Source organism: Lepidochelys kempii, chromosome 8 (genome assembly GCF_965140285.1).
Source record: "Lepidochelys kempii isolate rLepKem1 chromosome 8, rLepKem1.hap1, whole genome shotgun sequence".
Taxonomy (NCBI): domain Eukaryota; kingdom Metazoa; phylum Chordata; order Testudines; family Cheloniidae; genus Lepidochelys; species Lepidochelys kempii.
In genome coordinates, this window is record NC_136387.1 from 42,370,961 (window position 1) to 42,387,730 (window position 16,770).

The 16,770-nt window shown below is 47.2% G+C and overlaps 1 protein-coding gene across 13 annotated transcripts in view; it reads right to left on the reverse strand.

Moving 5' to 3' along the window:
- The window catches only part of NOS1AP (nitric oxide synthase 1 adaptor protein), a 175,360-nt gene that overhangs the window by 147,159 nt on the left and 11,431 nt on the right, over positions 1-16,770 (reverse strand). For 7 of the 13 annotated variants that reach the window (XM_073356237.2, XM_073356234.2, XM_073356233.2 and 4 more), the window contains exon 2: positions 16,416-16,522. The exons of the other annotated variants lie outside the window; for them this stretch is intronic. Coding sequence is in view for 6 of the 7 variants with exons in the window: in XM_073356234.2 (XP_073212335.2) it covers positions 16,416-16,522 (107 nt within the window). In the remaining variant the exon portion in view is untranslated. The remainder of the gene's footprint in view (positions 1-16,415; positions 16,523-16,770) is intronic. 13 annotated transcript variants of the gene reach the window in all.

Below are 16,770 nucleotides of genomic sequence, written 5' to 3' on the forward strand. Positions count from 1 at the left end.
CTTCTGTTTCAATATATGTTTTTTCCCCAAGGGTTTAGCTTTGTTATCCCCTAACTCCAGCCCTGCCTATTAGATCTGCCAGAATCCAGGCTGGATAAAAATCTATTTTTTATTTAAAATAGGTTTTTTTTCTCAAAGCATTTTATCAAAAAAATCCAATCTAAAGATAGTTTTAATTAAGATACATTATAGCTCAAAGATATCTCATCATGGAATAAGGATTATAAATTCTAATTCTATAGTATTAGACAACATATTCATGTAATGTATAACAAAAGTTTTCTAAATGAGTTCCAATAGTTCATGGATTAGGGACCCAAGCTTATGGGGTTCCAGGGGCTTCTGGATAGATTATTTAGGTTAATCTTTCTATCTACCCAATGGGACTCAGTGCTCAGTCTAGAAGATACCATCAGAGATGCTTACTTTTGCAGTTCTCAAACTGTGGATGTGTGTCTCCAGAGGTAGCATGCTGGTTAAGAGCAAAAATGTTTTGAAATAAATAAATTATATATAGAGAGAGATGAGAAACAACAGACCTCAACCCTACTGTCCTGCTGCAAATTTGTGTACACAGGGTCAATCCCTTACCTCTCACTAAAAGTGCAAAGTTTCAGAAAGTTCAATGAACAGAAGATTGTCGGGGGCGGAATAGATCTGGACAAGAAGATGTCTGGAGATAAATGTGAGAAGGAAGGGACAGGCAGTAGAAACAAAAGTGAAACTGTTTGAGCAGCATACTCCAGAAGTCTTGAGGTCTTTCTGAGTGTGGCCTTCACTGATTTGAGATCTACCATGCCATTCTCTCACTAGAAGGGAAAACCTATAAATGGCAGCAGGCCATAAAAGAGACCCAGTTTGGGAATAAGAACCATTCAAGAAATATGTTTGCTGATGATGTTTTAAAGAAAGTCACACCAGTGAACTGGTGGAAGTCATTTAAGCACTTGGATTCAGAGACTGTTGTAGAGAGAATCTCACTTTTAACGGAAGTAGTTTCTTCTACCGGTGTAAAAAGAATATTTTCTTCCTTTGGACTAACTCATTCCAAATTGAGAAATCGTTTGGGACCTGAAAAAGCAGGAAAGCTTGTTTTTCTTTTCCAGATTATGAACAAACAGGAAAATGAAGTTGAAGACGACTTAGTGAGCTGCAGAAGCCAATATTTTAAGTTTCTTGTGTTGACCTGGCTGACAGTCTCAACTTAATTTTTATTATTTTTTTTTAAATATTTCATTTAACTATTTTAGGCAAAAACAATTTTAACAAAAACAAACCTGATTTCAAAAAACTTGAACATTTAACTTAATTCAAAAATTCATATGCTTGTTTTGTTAAAATATTCTATGTTTGCTGTTGAAGAAAAATATCCAGAATACACAACGTTGTTGTTTTAGTTAAATAAAACAATGTAAATGTCTGCCTGGTGATGTTCTCCTCCTAATACAGCATGGCCAGAAAATCCCCCAAATATTAATGATTAACCTGTTGAATTGGAGATAGTTCACCTCCCAAAGACTTCATAAATATCTGCTTCAATTACCTTTGGTAAATGAAATAATCAGTTCTTCATTTTCTGATATAGCTGTAAAACTAATCTGAAAATTTTTAAATAAATCACTTAAAAATGTATAGTGTACCTTCTAAAAATGAAACCTACATCTATCTCTGAGTTGTGAAGAATATGTATTAAGGTTATAACAAGAATGCACTAATGTAGAAATCCATGATGAAATCAAGCCTTCCTGACTAGTGATTTAAATCATGATTTAAATCAAATCCACCCTGCTAGAATCCAAGTCCTGGAGGTTTTATCACAGTCAGTTCTTATGCACAGAAGCCGCTTGTGTTGCTTCTAACATGTGACAGTGTGACCTGTAGGGCCACAGTCTGCCTTTGATACTGACAGCAGGTGCATATGCAAGCATGGATTAGGGGCAGAACGGCCCTGAGAATCCACCTCCTCCCACGATGCCTGGCCCACATCATTTCCCACGCTTGGCTTTAAGAAGGATCTTTGTAATATTTGAATGGTCTCTCCTTTTGCTGAGTGAATGTTGTGCTGGGAAAAGACACAGAGCCTCAGAGACTGGCATTCCCAGCCCACAGGTCACTCCGATGGCCCTGCCTGTTTCAGTCTCTCCTATGCCTCCCACATAGCCATGGCACAGAACGTGGAATATCACTATGGTGTACTCTGTCTGCTTCAGTAACAGTCTTCCACCCTGGTTGTACCACCACCTCCTCCCCTCTGCTTCCTCTGTCATAGGCCATCCCTGAGTTACAGCGCCTGGTGAGAATGGAGCCAGGGATAAGGGCCTCTAGCGACCATACTATCAGTAGTGATAGATAAAAGATTGTTGGAAAGCTTCATCCAAGCCTCTGAGCAACCTAGCGGGAGAACACCACTCTTCTCAAAGCCATCCAGAACAGGTCTCTCACCCAACCAAGGGAAGGGTGCCCTGACCTCAGAACAGAGGTGGGAGAGATCAGGACATGACAGCAGTACAGTTCCTGATACCTACCTCATGCACGAGCTGCTATAGGAGCTGAACCTGCAACCATATGGGATATCCCATGGCAGCCATGGAAGCAGAAGCTCACTTAAAAACTACTGCCAGCAGCGTGACCATTACATCACCAAGTGCAGATCATCTTGGTGACTCAAGAGCCATCGTGGAGAGGAACTTAAACAACAGGCTTGGGACTGTGCATGCAGCACAGCCGGGAGAACTGTGCACCAGAACTCGTAAAACTTCATCACTCTCAACCCCAGGCCTGAATTCCAATGCACCACAGACACAATAAGATTTAGCTTTGGAACAGGAGGTCTCCTCCACTTCAGGGTGGATGTGAGCAGCACAGCCACACCACTGCCCATTCTGTCCCACCTTTGCTCAAGCTGCATTGAATCCCAAACTGGACATGGTTACACCAAGGTAGGTCAGCAGGGCCATCCAATCAGATTTGCAGCTATATATGCAAGTCCGGGTCTCCCCCTTAACCAGATCCTGGGTGGTAGATATTCTGTTAAAGACCAACCTTGCATTAACCAGCATGGACCAAAGAGGCGGCAGCTGCAGCGGCACAGGAGCCAGCACACAGAGCTGTAAACGTGGGAGTTTGAGTGGGAGTTTGTAAGGGGATTTTGGGGGAAGACTAAGAGAGCCAGGCACAGAAACAGACATGCTAGTGAAGGGAGTGTGTGGTGGTCTAGCAGCGTTTTGGTGCTCATTTGGGGTTTGGTTTGGTTTGTGTTTCCCAGACTAACAGGACTTAGGTGGGAAGGCTGTGACAGATACAAAGACAACAGTGGTAGCAACTCAAGTAGTGGAAAATACTGGATGTAGAAGCTGCGGCATTTACACGATCCTGGAGGGGGTGCCTGAAAAGAGTTTCGTCTGCATGAAGTGCCGCCTGATAGAGCTGATGGAAGAAAAGATCTGAGGATTGGAGATACAGGTGGAAACTCTGGTTGGTTTAGAAGGGAGCTTGAGCAGATGATGGAGCAAAGACATGAGGAGGTTGAAGGGAAAAGCTCAGATTTGCAGATGGAAGCAGGACCAAAGAACTCTGAGTGGAGACTGCTGGGTGAGGAATGTGGACAGTGGAAGCATGTGACTAAGAGAACCAGGCAGAGGAAAAGACGGGCTAGTGAAGGAGAAAAAGCTCAGGAACAGGTTTGCAGAGTTGGAAAATGAAGAGGCACAGTAGGTGGTCACTGAAGGTGAGAGGGCAAGGAAGAAGAGAAGAGCAGCTAGTCCTATAGGAAGAGGGCAAGAGTCAATGGAGATAACACCAAATATGAGCCCCAGGAGGATACGGGATGGGTTGCAGAGGATTGCAAGGGACAATAGGAATCGGAGGACTTGCAGCCAGAGGGAACAGGGGAATAGACTGGAGAATCACACCATCACCAGGAAAAGGCAGGTCTACATGATTGGGAACTCCTTATTAAGAAGAATAGACAGGACTGTAACCAGAGCTGATCCAGAGAATAGAAGGGTATGCTGTCTTCCAGGTGCTAAGATACGGGATGTAGACCTGAGGTTGAAAAGATCCTAAAGGGAGCAGGAAAGAATCCCCTAATTATCCTTCATGTGGGAACAAATGATACGGCTAGATTCTTGCTGGAACATATCAAGGGAGACTATGCCAGGCTGGGGAAGACGCTTAAGGAAATGGAGGCTCAGGTGATCTTCAGTGGGATTCTGCCTGTTCCTAGAGAAGGGCAACAAAGGTGTGACAAGATTATGATGCTCAGATGGCTCAGGCACTGGTGCTATAAGGAGGGCTTTGGCATGTATGGCCACTGGGAGGCATTCATGGACAGAGGACTGTTCTCTCGGGATGGACTTCACCTGAGTAAAGAGGGAAACAGACTTCTAGGATGGCACAACTCATCAAGAGAGTTTTAAACTAGGAATCTGGGGGAGATAGTTGGAGATGTCCAGGTAATCTCCACGCCAGATTTTAACATTGAGAGGGAAGAAAACGAAGTAAGAAAGAATACAGCTGTGGGTCGGAGAATGGACATAAGGAGGAAGGGCAGTGTACATACCAGTCTAATAGATGATACTGGTGGTAGAATGTCTGTGCCTAATTAGGTAAAGAATGTGAGCGAGGCCAAACAGCAAAAATTAAGATGTTTGTACACTAATGCGAGGAGTCTGGGTAACAAAATGGAGGAACTACAGCTACTGGTGCAGGAAGTGAAACCAGGTATTATAGGGATGACAGAAACATGGTGGAATAGTCGTCATAACTGGACTACAGGTATTGAAGGGTATGTGCTGTTTAGGAAAGACAAATAGAAGCAAAGGTGGTGGAGTAGCATTGTATATCAATGGTGAGGTAGACTGTAAAGAAATAAGAAGTGATGGAATGGATAAGACAGTCTGGGCAAATATCACATTGGGGAAGAAAGCTACTAGAGTCTCCCCTGGGATAGTGCTTGGGGTGTTCTATAGACCATCGGGATCTGATTTGGATATGGATAGAGACCTCTGTAATGTTTTTAATTAAGTAAATACTAATGGGAATTGTGGGATTATGGGAGTCTGTAACTTCCCAGATATAGACTGAAGGACAGGGGCCAGTAATAATAATAGGGCTCAGATTTTCCTGGATGCGATAGCTGATGGATTTCTTCACCAAGTAGTTGCTGAACCAACAAGAGGGGATGCCATTTTAGATTTGGGTTTGGTGAGCAGTAAGGACCTCATAGAAGAAATGGTTGTAGGGGACAACCTTGGTTCGAGCAATCATGAGCTAATTCAGTTCAAACTAAATGGAAGGATAAACAAAAATGGATCCGTGTCTAGGGTTTTTGATTTCAAAAGGGCTAACTTAAAAAAATTAAAGGAAGTTAGTTAGGGAAGTGGATTGGACTGAAGAACTTGTGGATCTAAAGGCGGAGGAGGCCTGGAGTCAAACCAACCTGATCTCCTTCTTTGAGAAGGTAACAGATTTTTTAGACAAAGAAAATGTAGTGGATCTAATTTACCTCAATTTCAGTACGGCATTTGATACGGTTCCACATGGGGAATTATTAGCTAAATTGGAAAAGATGGGGATCAATATGAAAATTGAAAAGTGGATAAGGAACTGGTTAAAGAGGTGACTGCAACAGGTCACACTGAAAGGTGAACTGTCAGGCTAGAAGGAGGTTACTAGTAGAGTTCCTCAGGGATCTGTTTTGGGACCAAATCTTCTTTAATCTTTTTATTACTGACCTTGGCACAAGAAGTGGGAATGTGATAATAAAGTTTGTGGAGGACACAAAGCTGGGAGGTATTGCCAATACAGAGAAGGACAAGGATATCATACAGGAAGATCTGGATGACCTTGTAAATTAGTAATAGGATGAAAATTAATAGTGAAAAGTGCAAGGTCATGCATTTTTAGGGATTAACAACAAGAATTTTTGTTATAAACTGGGGACGCATTACTTGGAAGTAACAGAGGAGGAGAAGGACCTCGGAGCATTGGTTGATCATAGGATGACTATGAGCCGCCAATGTGATATGGCCATGAAGAAAGCTAATGTGGTCTTGGGATGCACCAGGCGAGGTATTTCCAGTAGAGATAAGGAGGTGTTAGTACCGTGAGACTTCATCTGGAATATTCTGTGCAGTTCTGGTCTCCCATGCTTAAGAAAGATGAATTCAAACTGGAACAGGTACAGAGAAGGGCTACTAGGATGATCCGAGGAATGGAAAACCTGTCTTATGAAAGGAGACAAAGAGCTTGGCTTGTTTAGCCTAACCAAAAGAAGGCTGAGAGGAGATATGATTGCGTGTGCACTCTCTAATACAAATGAGAGACACAGAGACAGCGCACGCAACCATATCTTCTCCCTCCATGTTATTTATCCCTCTGATATATATATATCAGAGGGATAAATACCATGGAAGGAGAAGAATTATTTAAGCTTAGTACCAACATGGCCAGTTTATATCCATTTGTTCTTGTGTCCATCAGGAAGTTTAGACATGAAATTAGACGAAGGTTTCTAACCATCAGAGGAGTAAAGTTCTGGAACAGCCTTCCAAGGGAAGCAGTGGGGGCAAAAGGCATATCTGGCTTCAAGACCAAGCTTGATAAATTTATGGAAGGGATATGATATGATGGGATAGCCTAATTTTGGCAATTAATTCATCTTCAACTATTAGCAGTAGATATGCCCAATGGCCTGTGGTGGGATGTTAGATGGGGTGGGATCTGAGTTACTACAGAGAATTCTTTCCCAGGTGTCTGGCTGATGAGTTTTGCCCACATGCGCAGGGTTTAGCAGATCGCCATATTTGGGGTCGGGAAGGAATTTTCCTCCAGGGCAGATTGGCAGAGGCCCTGGGGGTTTTTTGCCTTCCTCTGCAGCGTGGGGCACGGGTCACTTGCTGGAGGATTCTCTGTACTCTGACGTCTTTAAACCACAACTTGAGGACTTTAGTAGCTCAGACATAGGTTAGGAGTTTGTTACAGGAGTGGGCGGGTGAGATTCTCTGGTCTGCGCTATGCAGAAAGTCAGACTAGATGATCATAATGGTCCCCTTCTGACCTTAAAGTCTAAGATTCTATGATTCTTGCTCACAGACCCGCCCCCCCCCCCGGTCATCCTGGGAATTAACTTACAGCGAGGCAGCATCACCACCTGCCTGCAAGCCTACCTATGCCTCTTCCTCTGCCCCCATGGCCCAGAACACCTGCACACAACCATGTTAGAACTTAGAAAATAAGAAGAGGTTATCTTTTGCGCTCCATAAACTCCAGCTACTGAACTAAATTTCCCAAGTATTTTTAAACAAAGAAAAGGCCTTTAGGACAGAGAACAAACACAGAAATTTCATCTCCGATAAAGAATGTTTCAGAAAGTTAGGAGTCCTCTGAAAACAGAAGCTTATAATGGAAAGTGTTCTGTGACCTCTTCTTTCGCCTCCACCAGCAAACTAGAGCTACAACGAGGATGGGTGTTAATAGGCTTACAAACACGGGCTACTTCTTATTGGCCATGGATGCCTCATCATAAGCAAGGACCAGAGAAATGCACAAGGTGAGAAATGCAACAAGGGGAGATCCAAACTGATATTTACTCACAAAAGATATCATTGGGAGAAGGGGGAGGGGCACCTGAGGAACCACCTGTGTTTACTAGCAAATTGCATTTGATAATCATATACACACAGCTGCTCCAGCTCTTTGCTCCCTTAGGTTTCACGCTGGCCACAGTGAATCTCAAAGCTGGAAAGAGGTGTGGCAGCACAGAGGGAGCAAGTGGTGTGGAAGACACAAGCATAAGGACTGAAGTGAGGAGCCAGGAACGTGGCTGGGGCAGAAAGGAGAGACATGGGAACATAACGAGCAGCAAAAAAAATAAAACGAGGCTTCTCATTTTTAAATCTGATCTCCCTCCCTGAAATTGGAGACAGATGTCCCAAAGCAGGAGATGTACATACATAGCAATACCGCCTGTCTAGTGGTTGAAACACAGGACTGCAAGTCAGGACTCTCCAGTTCTATTCCCAGCTCTGATTTGTTCATGTTCATACTGTGTGATTGACACTTTCCTCCCCATCTGTAATGTGTAATTCACCGATTCATAGATTCCAAGGCCAGAAGGGACCATTCCGATTACCTAGTCTGAGCTCCTGTATTGAACAGGCTAGACAACTGCCCAAAATAATTCCTAGAGCAGATCTTGTGGACAAACATCCCTTCTTGATTTAAGCATGGTCAGTGATGGAGAATCCACCACAACCCTTGGTAAATTGTTCCAGTGGTTAATTACTCTCACTATTAAAAATGTATGCCTTTTTTCCAATCTGAATTTGTCTAGCTTCAACTTCCAGCCATCAGATTGTTATACCTTTTTCTGCTAGACTGGAGAGCCAGTTATTTCATATTTGTCCCCCAGGCAGGTATTTGTAGACTGTGAACAAGTCACCCCTTAGCTTTCTCTATAAACTAAATAGATTGAGCTCTTTGAGCCTATCACTATAAGGCAGGTTTTCTAATCCTTTAATCATTCTCATGGCTCTTCTCTGAGCCTTCCCCACGTTTATCAACATTCTTCTTGAACTGTGGAAACCAGAGCTGGACACAGGATTCCCAGCAGCAGTAGCACCAGAACCAAAGATGTAAAATAACCTCTCTCCTCCTACTCGAAATTCCCTGTTGATGCATCCCAGGATTGCATTAGCTCTTTTGGCCACAATGTCACACTGGGAGCTTGTCTTCAGTTCATTAAGCACCACGATGCCCAAATCTTTGTCAGAGTCCCTGCTTCCCAGGATAGAATCCTCTGTCCTGTAACTATGGTCGACATTTTTTGTTGCTAATTCATCTACCACACAGGGTGCTTGAGACAGAACACTAGTGTTTGTACAACGCTTTGACTTTGGGTTGGTGGCACGCAGAGTACCATATGGGACAATCAAAGTAGCAGTCTTAATTTCTCAGTTGCCTTCTGCCATAAAAGGAACCATTGCTCCAGGTCATGCAGGAAAGTCCATATCCTAGCCACAGGTGCACCTGGGATGCGGGTTTAGCTGGCCCCACCACGGAAAGTGGGGTTGGGCCGGTGAAGAGCTCACTCTATCTTAGTGCTAGATTACAAGATGGGAGGCCCCTGCCCTTTGACACTCATGAACCTTGACCCGGGGCTCTGGAGCTCCCAGGGATGCCTTGTTGCTTTCAGTCATGTAAACACAGGACAAGAATGGGCTCAACAAGCTCACAGTGACCCTGATCCTCTTCTGGTTGGTCTCCGTCAGCACTGTGTGCAGAGTGTTGGAGCTGTAGACTTCAGGGACCTGGCTAGATAGGGAGCTGTGAAGAACTGGGACTTAGTGGGCTGGGGGAGGAAGAGGAGGAGGAGAGGAGCAGCTCAGGAAGAAAGGTAGGACCATAAAGCTCTGTGTGTAAGTGGTTTGACAAAGCGAACCAGCAAAGAACCAGCCCTCTGCAAAGCCTGCAGGGCATTAAGAGGAGCCATATGTGCACAGCACACAGAGAAGGTTCAGGATGTGGCTTGCCAACATCTGGGCTTTTAGTAATAATCACCTTAAAATCCGCAGCCCCATTTCAAGAGGGAGCAAAAGCCAAGTGGCGGCACGCCTTTCATGTGTTGTGAACAAATGATCCTTCACGGTGACATCTCAGCCCCGCGTGAGGAGAACAGAGGGCAAACACAAGCCTTCCCAGTTCGGTCAGAGCAGCCCCTGTGGCTACGGCAAGACAAGCAGGTACCCAGGTGCTGAGAGGACAGAGATGGCTGGATGAGCTCCACCTCCAGCTGGCAGCCTACCAACTCTCCTTCTCCATCAGCACTCCTCATGCTCATCTCTCCAGGCAGCAGCTGTCACTTGGACAATGCTGGGGCATCCAAGTAGCGTCCCTGCCCCCTAGGCCTACTCTACCTCCAGCACACTATGGGGCAGGTCTGTGCCCATGCAATGCTCCCAGAGCGTGGCACCTCCTGTCAGTCAGCACAGACACCAGGCTTTGAAATTTAATCCCTGCCCAGGAGCATGGTGCAGAGGCCAAGCTCTAAGCTGCTCGCTGTGGGAGACAGGAAGTGAAAAGGCAGAAAAGGCACTCAAAATGTTGGCAGGGAGTTTGGGGCACTCTGGCATAGCAGGACTTTTTGCACACAGCTTTGCCAACAATGCTCAATCCCAACCCAGAGTCACACCTGCTATTGCAGTACTTGGCTTTTCCCCAGGCAGCAATTCTGCTGGACCAAAACAGCAGCCAGGGCCACCAGGCACATTTAGCTGGCAGCCTGCGCTGCCAAGAGAGGCCGCATCAATGGGTTCATCTGCACAGTGCCAGGCATGTTCAAGCACTCCTGTTCGGTCTCCAGCAGCGACATTCTCCACACAGGCCTCGCCTGGTTCAGCCGTCCCCTCATTCCAATTAGAAGGAAGCCCCATATGAATGGGCCGTGGGGGGAATCTTTTCTATAATGAGGCACTCTGGCAATGCTACAAAGGCAGCAGTCACATTGCAAACCCCAGGAGCTGCTTTGGGCTATATCACCGAGAGACACGGACAAGCAAACACAAAGCACCAATTCTGCAGGGTGTACTTGCAGCCCCACTTGCTGCTGACATCACCACTGTGCTTGCTACCAGAATGGCCTGGCTGAGTACCCCTGCTGCACCCCTTGCTGATGTCCAGCCAAGGGCAGGACTCCAGGCCTCAGAGGAATTAAATTGGACTAACAGCAGAGTGTACATATTCGCAGCGGGGAAGAACGCAGCTAGCTTAGTGAAGTGCAGGCACATGCTGTCACGGAGTCCCCGGGCGATGCTCTGGAACTGCTCCCTGTGAAGCCAGTCAGGACTCTGGTGAAGTCTCCTCTCTGTGAGCAGACTGTTCTCAGGGCAAGAAGGTCACATGGCTTCCATCTTCCTGGGTCTGACCTTGGAGCACTCAGCATTTTTTGCCCCCTGTGTGCTTCCCATAGTGAGTCCGCCCAGCCGAGGTCCTGGGGAAGCCAGAGGGTCCTGCACCCCAACTTCGCAGTCAGACATGACTCTTAGCCAGCCAGTAAAACAGAGGTTTATTAGATGACAGGAACACTGTCTAGAACAGAGCTTGTATGTACAGAGAACAGGACCCCTCAGTTGGGTCCATTTTGGGGGGCAGTGAGCCAGACAACCACCTCTGCATTGCACTCCATATCCCCAGACAGCCCAAACTGACTCACCCTCTAGCCCCTCCTCCTCTGGGCTTTGTCCCTTTCCCGGGCCAGGAGGTCACCTGATTCCTTTGTTTTCCAACACCTTTAGCTATCACCTTGCAGGGGGGAAGAACCCAGGCCATCAGTTGCCAAGAGATAGAGTATCTGCCATTTATGTACACTGGCCCTTTGCTCTGCAACAATTACACTCCCTTATCCCACCACCTAGAGACTTAGGAAATGCATAGGGGAAACAGAGGCACCCCTACAGTATTCAGAGAAAACATTAAGAACAGTCCCACTTCGTCACACATGCCCATCTGGCAAACCCCATTCCCTGATGCTAGAACCAAAGCATGTCCTCCTCCCAGCCAAGTGAGTGGGTGGGCCTTCTCCTACAGTCTGGCTCTTGAGGTGGTCCATTAGGCCATAGAGAGTGCCAGAGAAGGAGAGGTACAGCAGCTGGAGAGAACAGACAACACAGCTCCTAGCTCCCAGAGATGGACGGCTGCCAATTAGCAACCCACACATTCAAAGCACAACCCCCTTGCGTTGCTCCACAGGGCAAGCTAGGCCCAGGTAGGTCTCCTGACACCACCATTTGGAAGATGGGTAGACTTGCCAACGACTCCCAGAAGCAGCATGGATCACTGGGACTTCAAGCTACTCAAAATACTTTCCCCCCTTGTAGTAGGAAGAGAGCCTGAGACATAAGTCCTTGTATCAGAGGCCTGGTGTGAGGCAGGATCTGCTCAGAGAATCTGGCAAGAACAGGGCTCATATTGCAGAAATATATATTCCTAAGAAGTGCCAAGCACAGAGTACTCACGCAAACATCCCGATATCAAGTGGTACCAAAACATCCCAATATCAAGGATGATACAAAAACATTCCCCAAGGAAACCAGGAACACACTGACCCCTCCTAAAAGATAAGGTCAAGATGACAGTCCGTAATAGAGATGTTTTGATGGAATCAACATGTAAAAGGTGATGGGTGATAACTAGCCATGTTGAGGGGCAGTAACTATGTCAGAGGGGCAGTACTAACTTGTTTGTTTTGGGATATAAAGATGTATCTCAGAGAAAGTATCTTTGTCTACCCTAGGGAGGAATGGAAAGTCCCACCATTCACTAAGATGGTCCATTGTTATGGGCATACATGTATTAGTGGTCTAGTAGAGTCTGCGGGATACTAGTACCATGCTCCATCGACAATAAACCTGGCTGGGTGCCTTCGTCCCTTAACATATCTTGTGGTCATTGGGAGGTTTGCTCAAGGTCTGCCGTGCTGTCTGCGCAGGACTGGGGCAGCACACAGAGGGAACACACACACGCAGCCAAACATCTATGAACATCTAACCACACTAGTGACCCCAACCACTGATCTGGTCCCCACAAAAAAGCAACTTCAAAAGACAAGGTATTTTGCAAATGACTTTCAGAAAGTTTTTGTTTTCAGAAAACTGTTACTGAAATAGTTATTGGAACATTTCATTTCCCAAAAACAGAAATTTTTGGTAAATCCAATTTTGCTGTAAGCCATTGTCAGAACACCCCCCAAAATAATGGTTCCATTTGGATTCCTGCAAACTGGAAACAATTTCCAGATTCTGACATTCTTTGTGAAGAGAAAGTTTTTTCTTCACTTTTCAGGCATCAGAACCTCACCCAGTCAGCCTTGAGGTCACACGAAGGAGCGCAGCATGAGCCTGTAGTATGGCAATCCAGACCAAAGAGGCACTCTGCCTACCTACCAGCCAGGCACGGTGTGCAGAGATCAGACCTGGAACACTGCCAGTTTACATCAGCCTGCTGGAGGCCTGCCCATCCAAGAGCACCCTGGCAGAAAAGCATCTGCGAACCCAGGACCAAGAAGCTATAGGAAGGAGCAATCCTGAGAGGAACAAGAAGCCAGAGCTCGTGGCCTCAGCCTGAGCCTGGGGGTCAGCCTGAGCCCCCTCCTGTTGCCAGTGCACACTGGGAGATGCCAGGTGCCACACAGAGCCATTAGAAGGGACACTAAGGCTTTGGGCAGGAGCAAGCAGTCATTTGATCACACATCTAGGGGCTGGATGCACAAGGGACTTGCAAAGCTGGGTCTGTCCAAGCTCTCAGTAGCTCCCCTCCATGGAGCAAATCAAAGATGTGAAGCTCAGGCCCAGTGTTTTCAGAAGAGTCCAAGGGCCACTTCAGGTGCTCAGACATTGGTCAAGAGAGGCAGGGCTTAGCCAGCACTCACCAGGTTAAGGATACCATGTACCAGTCCCCCAGTGGCTGCTCTGTCCCCAAACAACATGTTCCCTCCACATTGAGCTGCAAAAACTCCTGTTTCCTGAGCACCCAAAAGTGGGCCCCAGTGGCTCTGCCGAGTGCCTGCTTGACTCCCCCACAGCTCCACTGGTGGGAAGGGCAGGTGTGCTGTGCCTGGGGGAACTTGCCACGAACACAATGCCATGGGTGGGGGAGGAGGGAGAGCCTATTCCTGATGCCTTGGGGCTCCTGGACTTGATAACTGGATTAGCAAATAGATGCTCCAGCCTTCCACTGCACACACAACTTCACCAGAGCCTGCAGATTTACATCCTGTTCACACACCCCTGAGGCAAATCCTGTTCCCCTCGCTGCTCCCCTCCACCCCATGACTGCAAAGCAGGTGCCAGCCCACTCTTCCCAACCACACTGCAACTGCTACTCATAGTGCTGAAGGAGGCTGGTTCTCCAGATGTTCCCTGCTTTTTAGTACAAGGGGTCACAATGGCAGGGTTAAGTCACCTGAAAAGCAACACAAATACCACCTAGACCCAGCTCAGGCACTGGCTCAGAACCACCGCACAGAAGGGAGAGCCAGCTATTCTATCACCAGCATTTTCTGCCATGCCCAAGGGGCTCTCCCAGCTGTGTGTGTGTGTGGGGGGGGGGGACAGACCCCACACTGCTTAGCTTTTGGGACCTGACAGTCATGTGGAGAGCACAGGTGTGATGTCATCTGGATTTCCTCTGGTGTGCAAGCTGGGAAGTCACTAAGCCAGCAGTAGGGGAATGTTTCTCATTCCTACTCCATCATCACTGTCAGCCTAATGCTCCAGCTCCAATGGGGTCACCAGGAAATCCCAGGGGGCAGAGAGAGAGAGCACGCGCCAGGGCAGGGAGGAGGAAGGAGAGAAGCTGACCCCAGTCCCCCCCTGCAGGCTGGTGGTATGAGTCAGGGAAGCTTGTGGCTGTCACAGGATCCGCAGGAATTGCTGTATTCTGAGCCCCTGCCCCAGCTGTTCTGAGCTCCAGAGCTGTACTGCAGGAAGAGGTGCACAGCTTCCAACAGCAGCCCCTTGAATTGCACTGCTCCAGAATAGAGCAGGGGTGGGACTCCCTCCCCACACAGATCCCTCTTCCACAGCAGATTTATGGCCTTGGGCTGGAACATGCACAATGCAGCTTATATAGCACTCCAGCCCCCTGCATTTGTGCATTCCTCTGAGCCACCCTCTTGCTCTTCCTCAGGGACTAGCTACCCAGTAATACAGCGATTGTTTAAAGAGGAAGGAGAGGGGAAGTTGAGTCAGATCACATGGCGCACGGTCAGAACTCGTAGAAATAGGAAGTCGGACCTCAGCTAGCTGAATGGTAATGGAAATGTCCTTCGGTTTTCAGCCTGGCCTAGCCACATGGCTGTGGTGGGCCCCAGGCTCAGCTGATGGGTGAAAGCTCTGCCCCATCAGATGGTGTGAATGGCATATCCAGTTCTGCATGGACTGTATAACCCAGGCTGGTAGCTTCAGTGGGGTATCAGCTCAGCCCTATGGCACAGCCACGGGACGCACCATGGGAATAACCCTAACGTCAGACAGCTCCACCTGAAGTCAACACAGGATGAAGTACGGACAATTAGTATTTGTTGTGGACGTGGTGGTGGTGAGGAGATTCAAGAAGCAAGGCCCAAAACAGAAAGGTGTAGTTGTCCCTCTGTATTATAACATGTAATGGTCAACAGGCCACTATTAAAAAACAACACTAAAAGGAACACTAAGGTTCCACGGGGAAGCTCTCTGAAGCCACAAACTGGCTTGGGTACAGCTGCAATCCCAAGTCACCCTCTGTATGTGCATTATGGATTGAGGGGCTTATTACATGGCTACATGTTATTTCTCACATATCCTACATCTCCCCTTAAATCTTCAGATCCACATGGGCAGCATCTGTTGGAAAGATAGAGCGATGGCTGAAAGATTGTTAACGGCTTAATATTAGGGCATCCCATTATCTATGCACACCCAGTACAAAACAGAGAAGAGTTTCAGTCACATACTACTTGCCAAGTTACATTAGACTGCTCTATAGTGCCCATTTTAAGGGTGGGGAGGGTCCTTACAATGGATGCAGAGTTTGCTATAGGAGCCCTCACTTGCAGAATCCGACAAGGATAAATTCTCTCTGGTCTTATCCACCGCCTATATGCAACAGCTGTGAGAACTCAGGAGACATCAGAGGCTCAAATGCCCACCAGTCTATCTATCCTTCCCGTCCTGTGACACCACCCACCACAAGCTGGTCTCAAACTTGGCCAGGTCAGCTCATAGATGAAGAACAGCTGGCTGGAGTTAGAGGAGATGCTGGGTGTCAGAGGAAAGCACTTGGAGCAGCTTGTGGCCATGGTCCAGTTGCTGAGTTAAGACAGTCACACATGGACAAGCCAGTCTGCAATTTAGGCAGCTCCCAGACTCCCTGCTGATGCAAGACTCCCACATAGCAGCATCCATGAGCAATGCGCTGGGTCATCTCTGGTTGGCTAGGAGAGCATGTGCTATCCTGGCTGGCCTCAGTGACACAGGCCTTGGTCCCCACGCACCTGGGCTACACCACTGCAATGTATCTGGGCGTACAACCATCACATCTAAGGAAACTCCAACTAGCATTGCATCTCCTCGGCAATATGAGTTGCCCTTAGCACATCACACTTCTTCCATCTACTTCCTCTAATACAAACAGGGCTGGTTTGTAAATCCACACCCTGTTTTCCCCCTGGGAGTGGAAGGGCGAAGAAGAAAAAGAAACGAGGACCAGAAGTGGCAGAGGCTCCCTCGGTCACTATGTCTCGCTATACACAGAGATAGGCATAATACAAGAGCCCGAACAAACCTAGGTAGACAAAGGAGTCCCCGAGTTCAATATGAGTTTAATCCCTGTTCATTAGACTGTAATAGACTCGGTCTCGAAGGTACCTATCTACTCACCTGCCCCTCCCAGGTCCCGCTCCATTCCCCTTCCCTTCCTGGGTTCCTCGGACCCCTTCTGACCCCTGCTTCAGGGCTGAGCCGAGAGGTGGGGAAAAGAGAGAAACCTACAAAGGGGCACAGGAAGGGCACACGCTGAAGTAGAACATGTCTATGCACTTCTCTGTACCGGCATAGAGCAGCTTCTAGGGGTTTGCACTATATTTTGATTAGTGCTGAAGCACAATGCCTGCATTAGGTGTAGAGCTCTCCCCCCACAGCTGAGATAGCAGTTAGCTCTCCTTTATAAGCCCGATTTTTCAAACCCCCCTCCCTGCATCCGCTCCAAAAATAATCCAGCTTTCTGGAGGTTTTG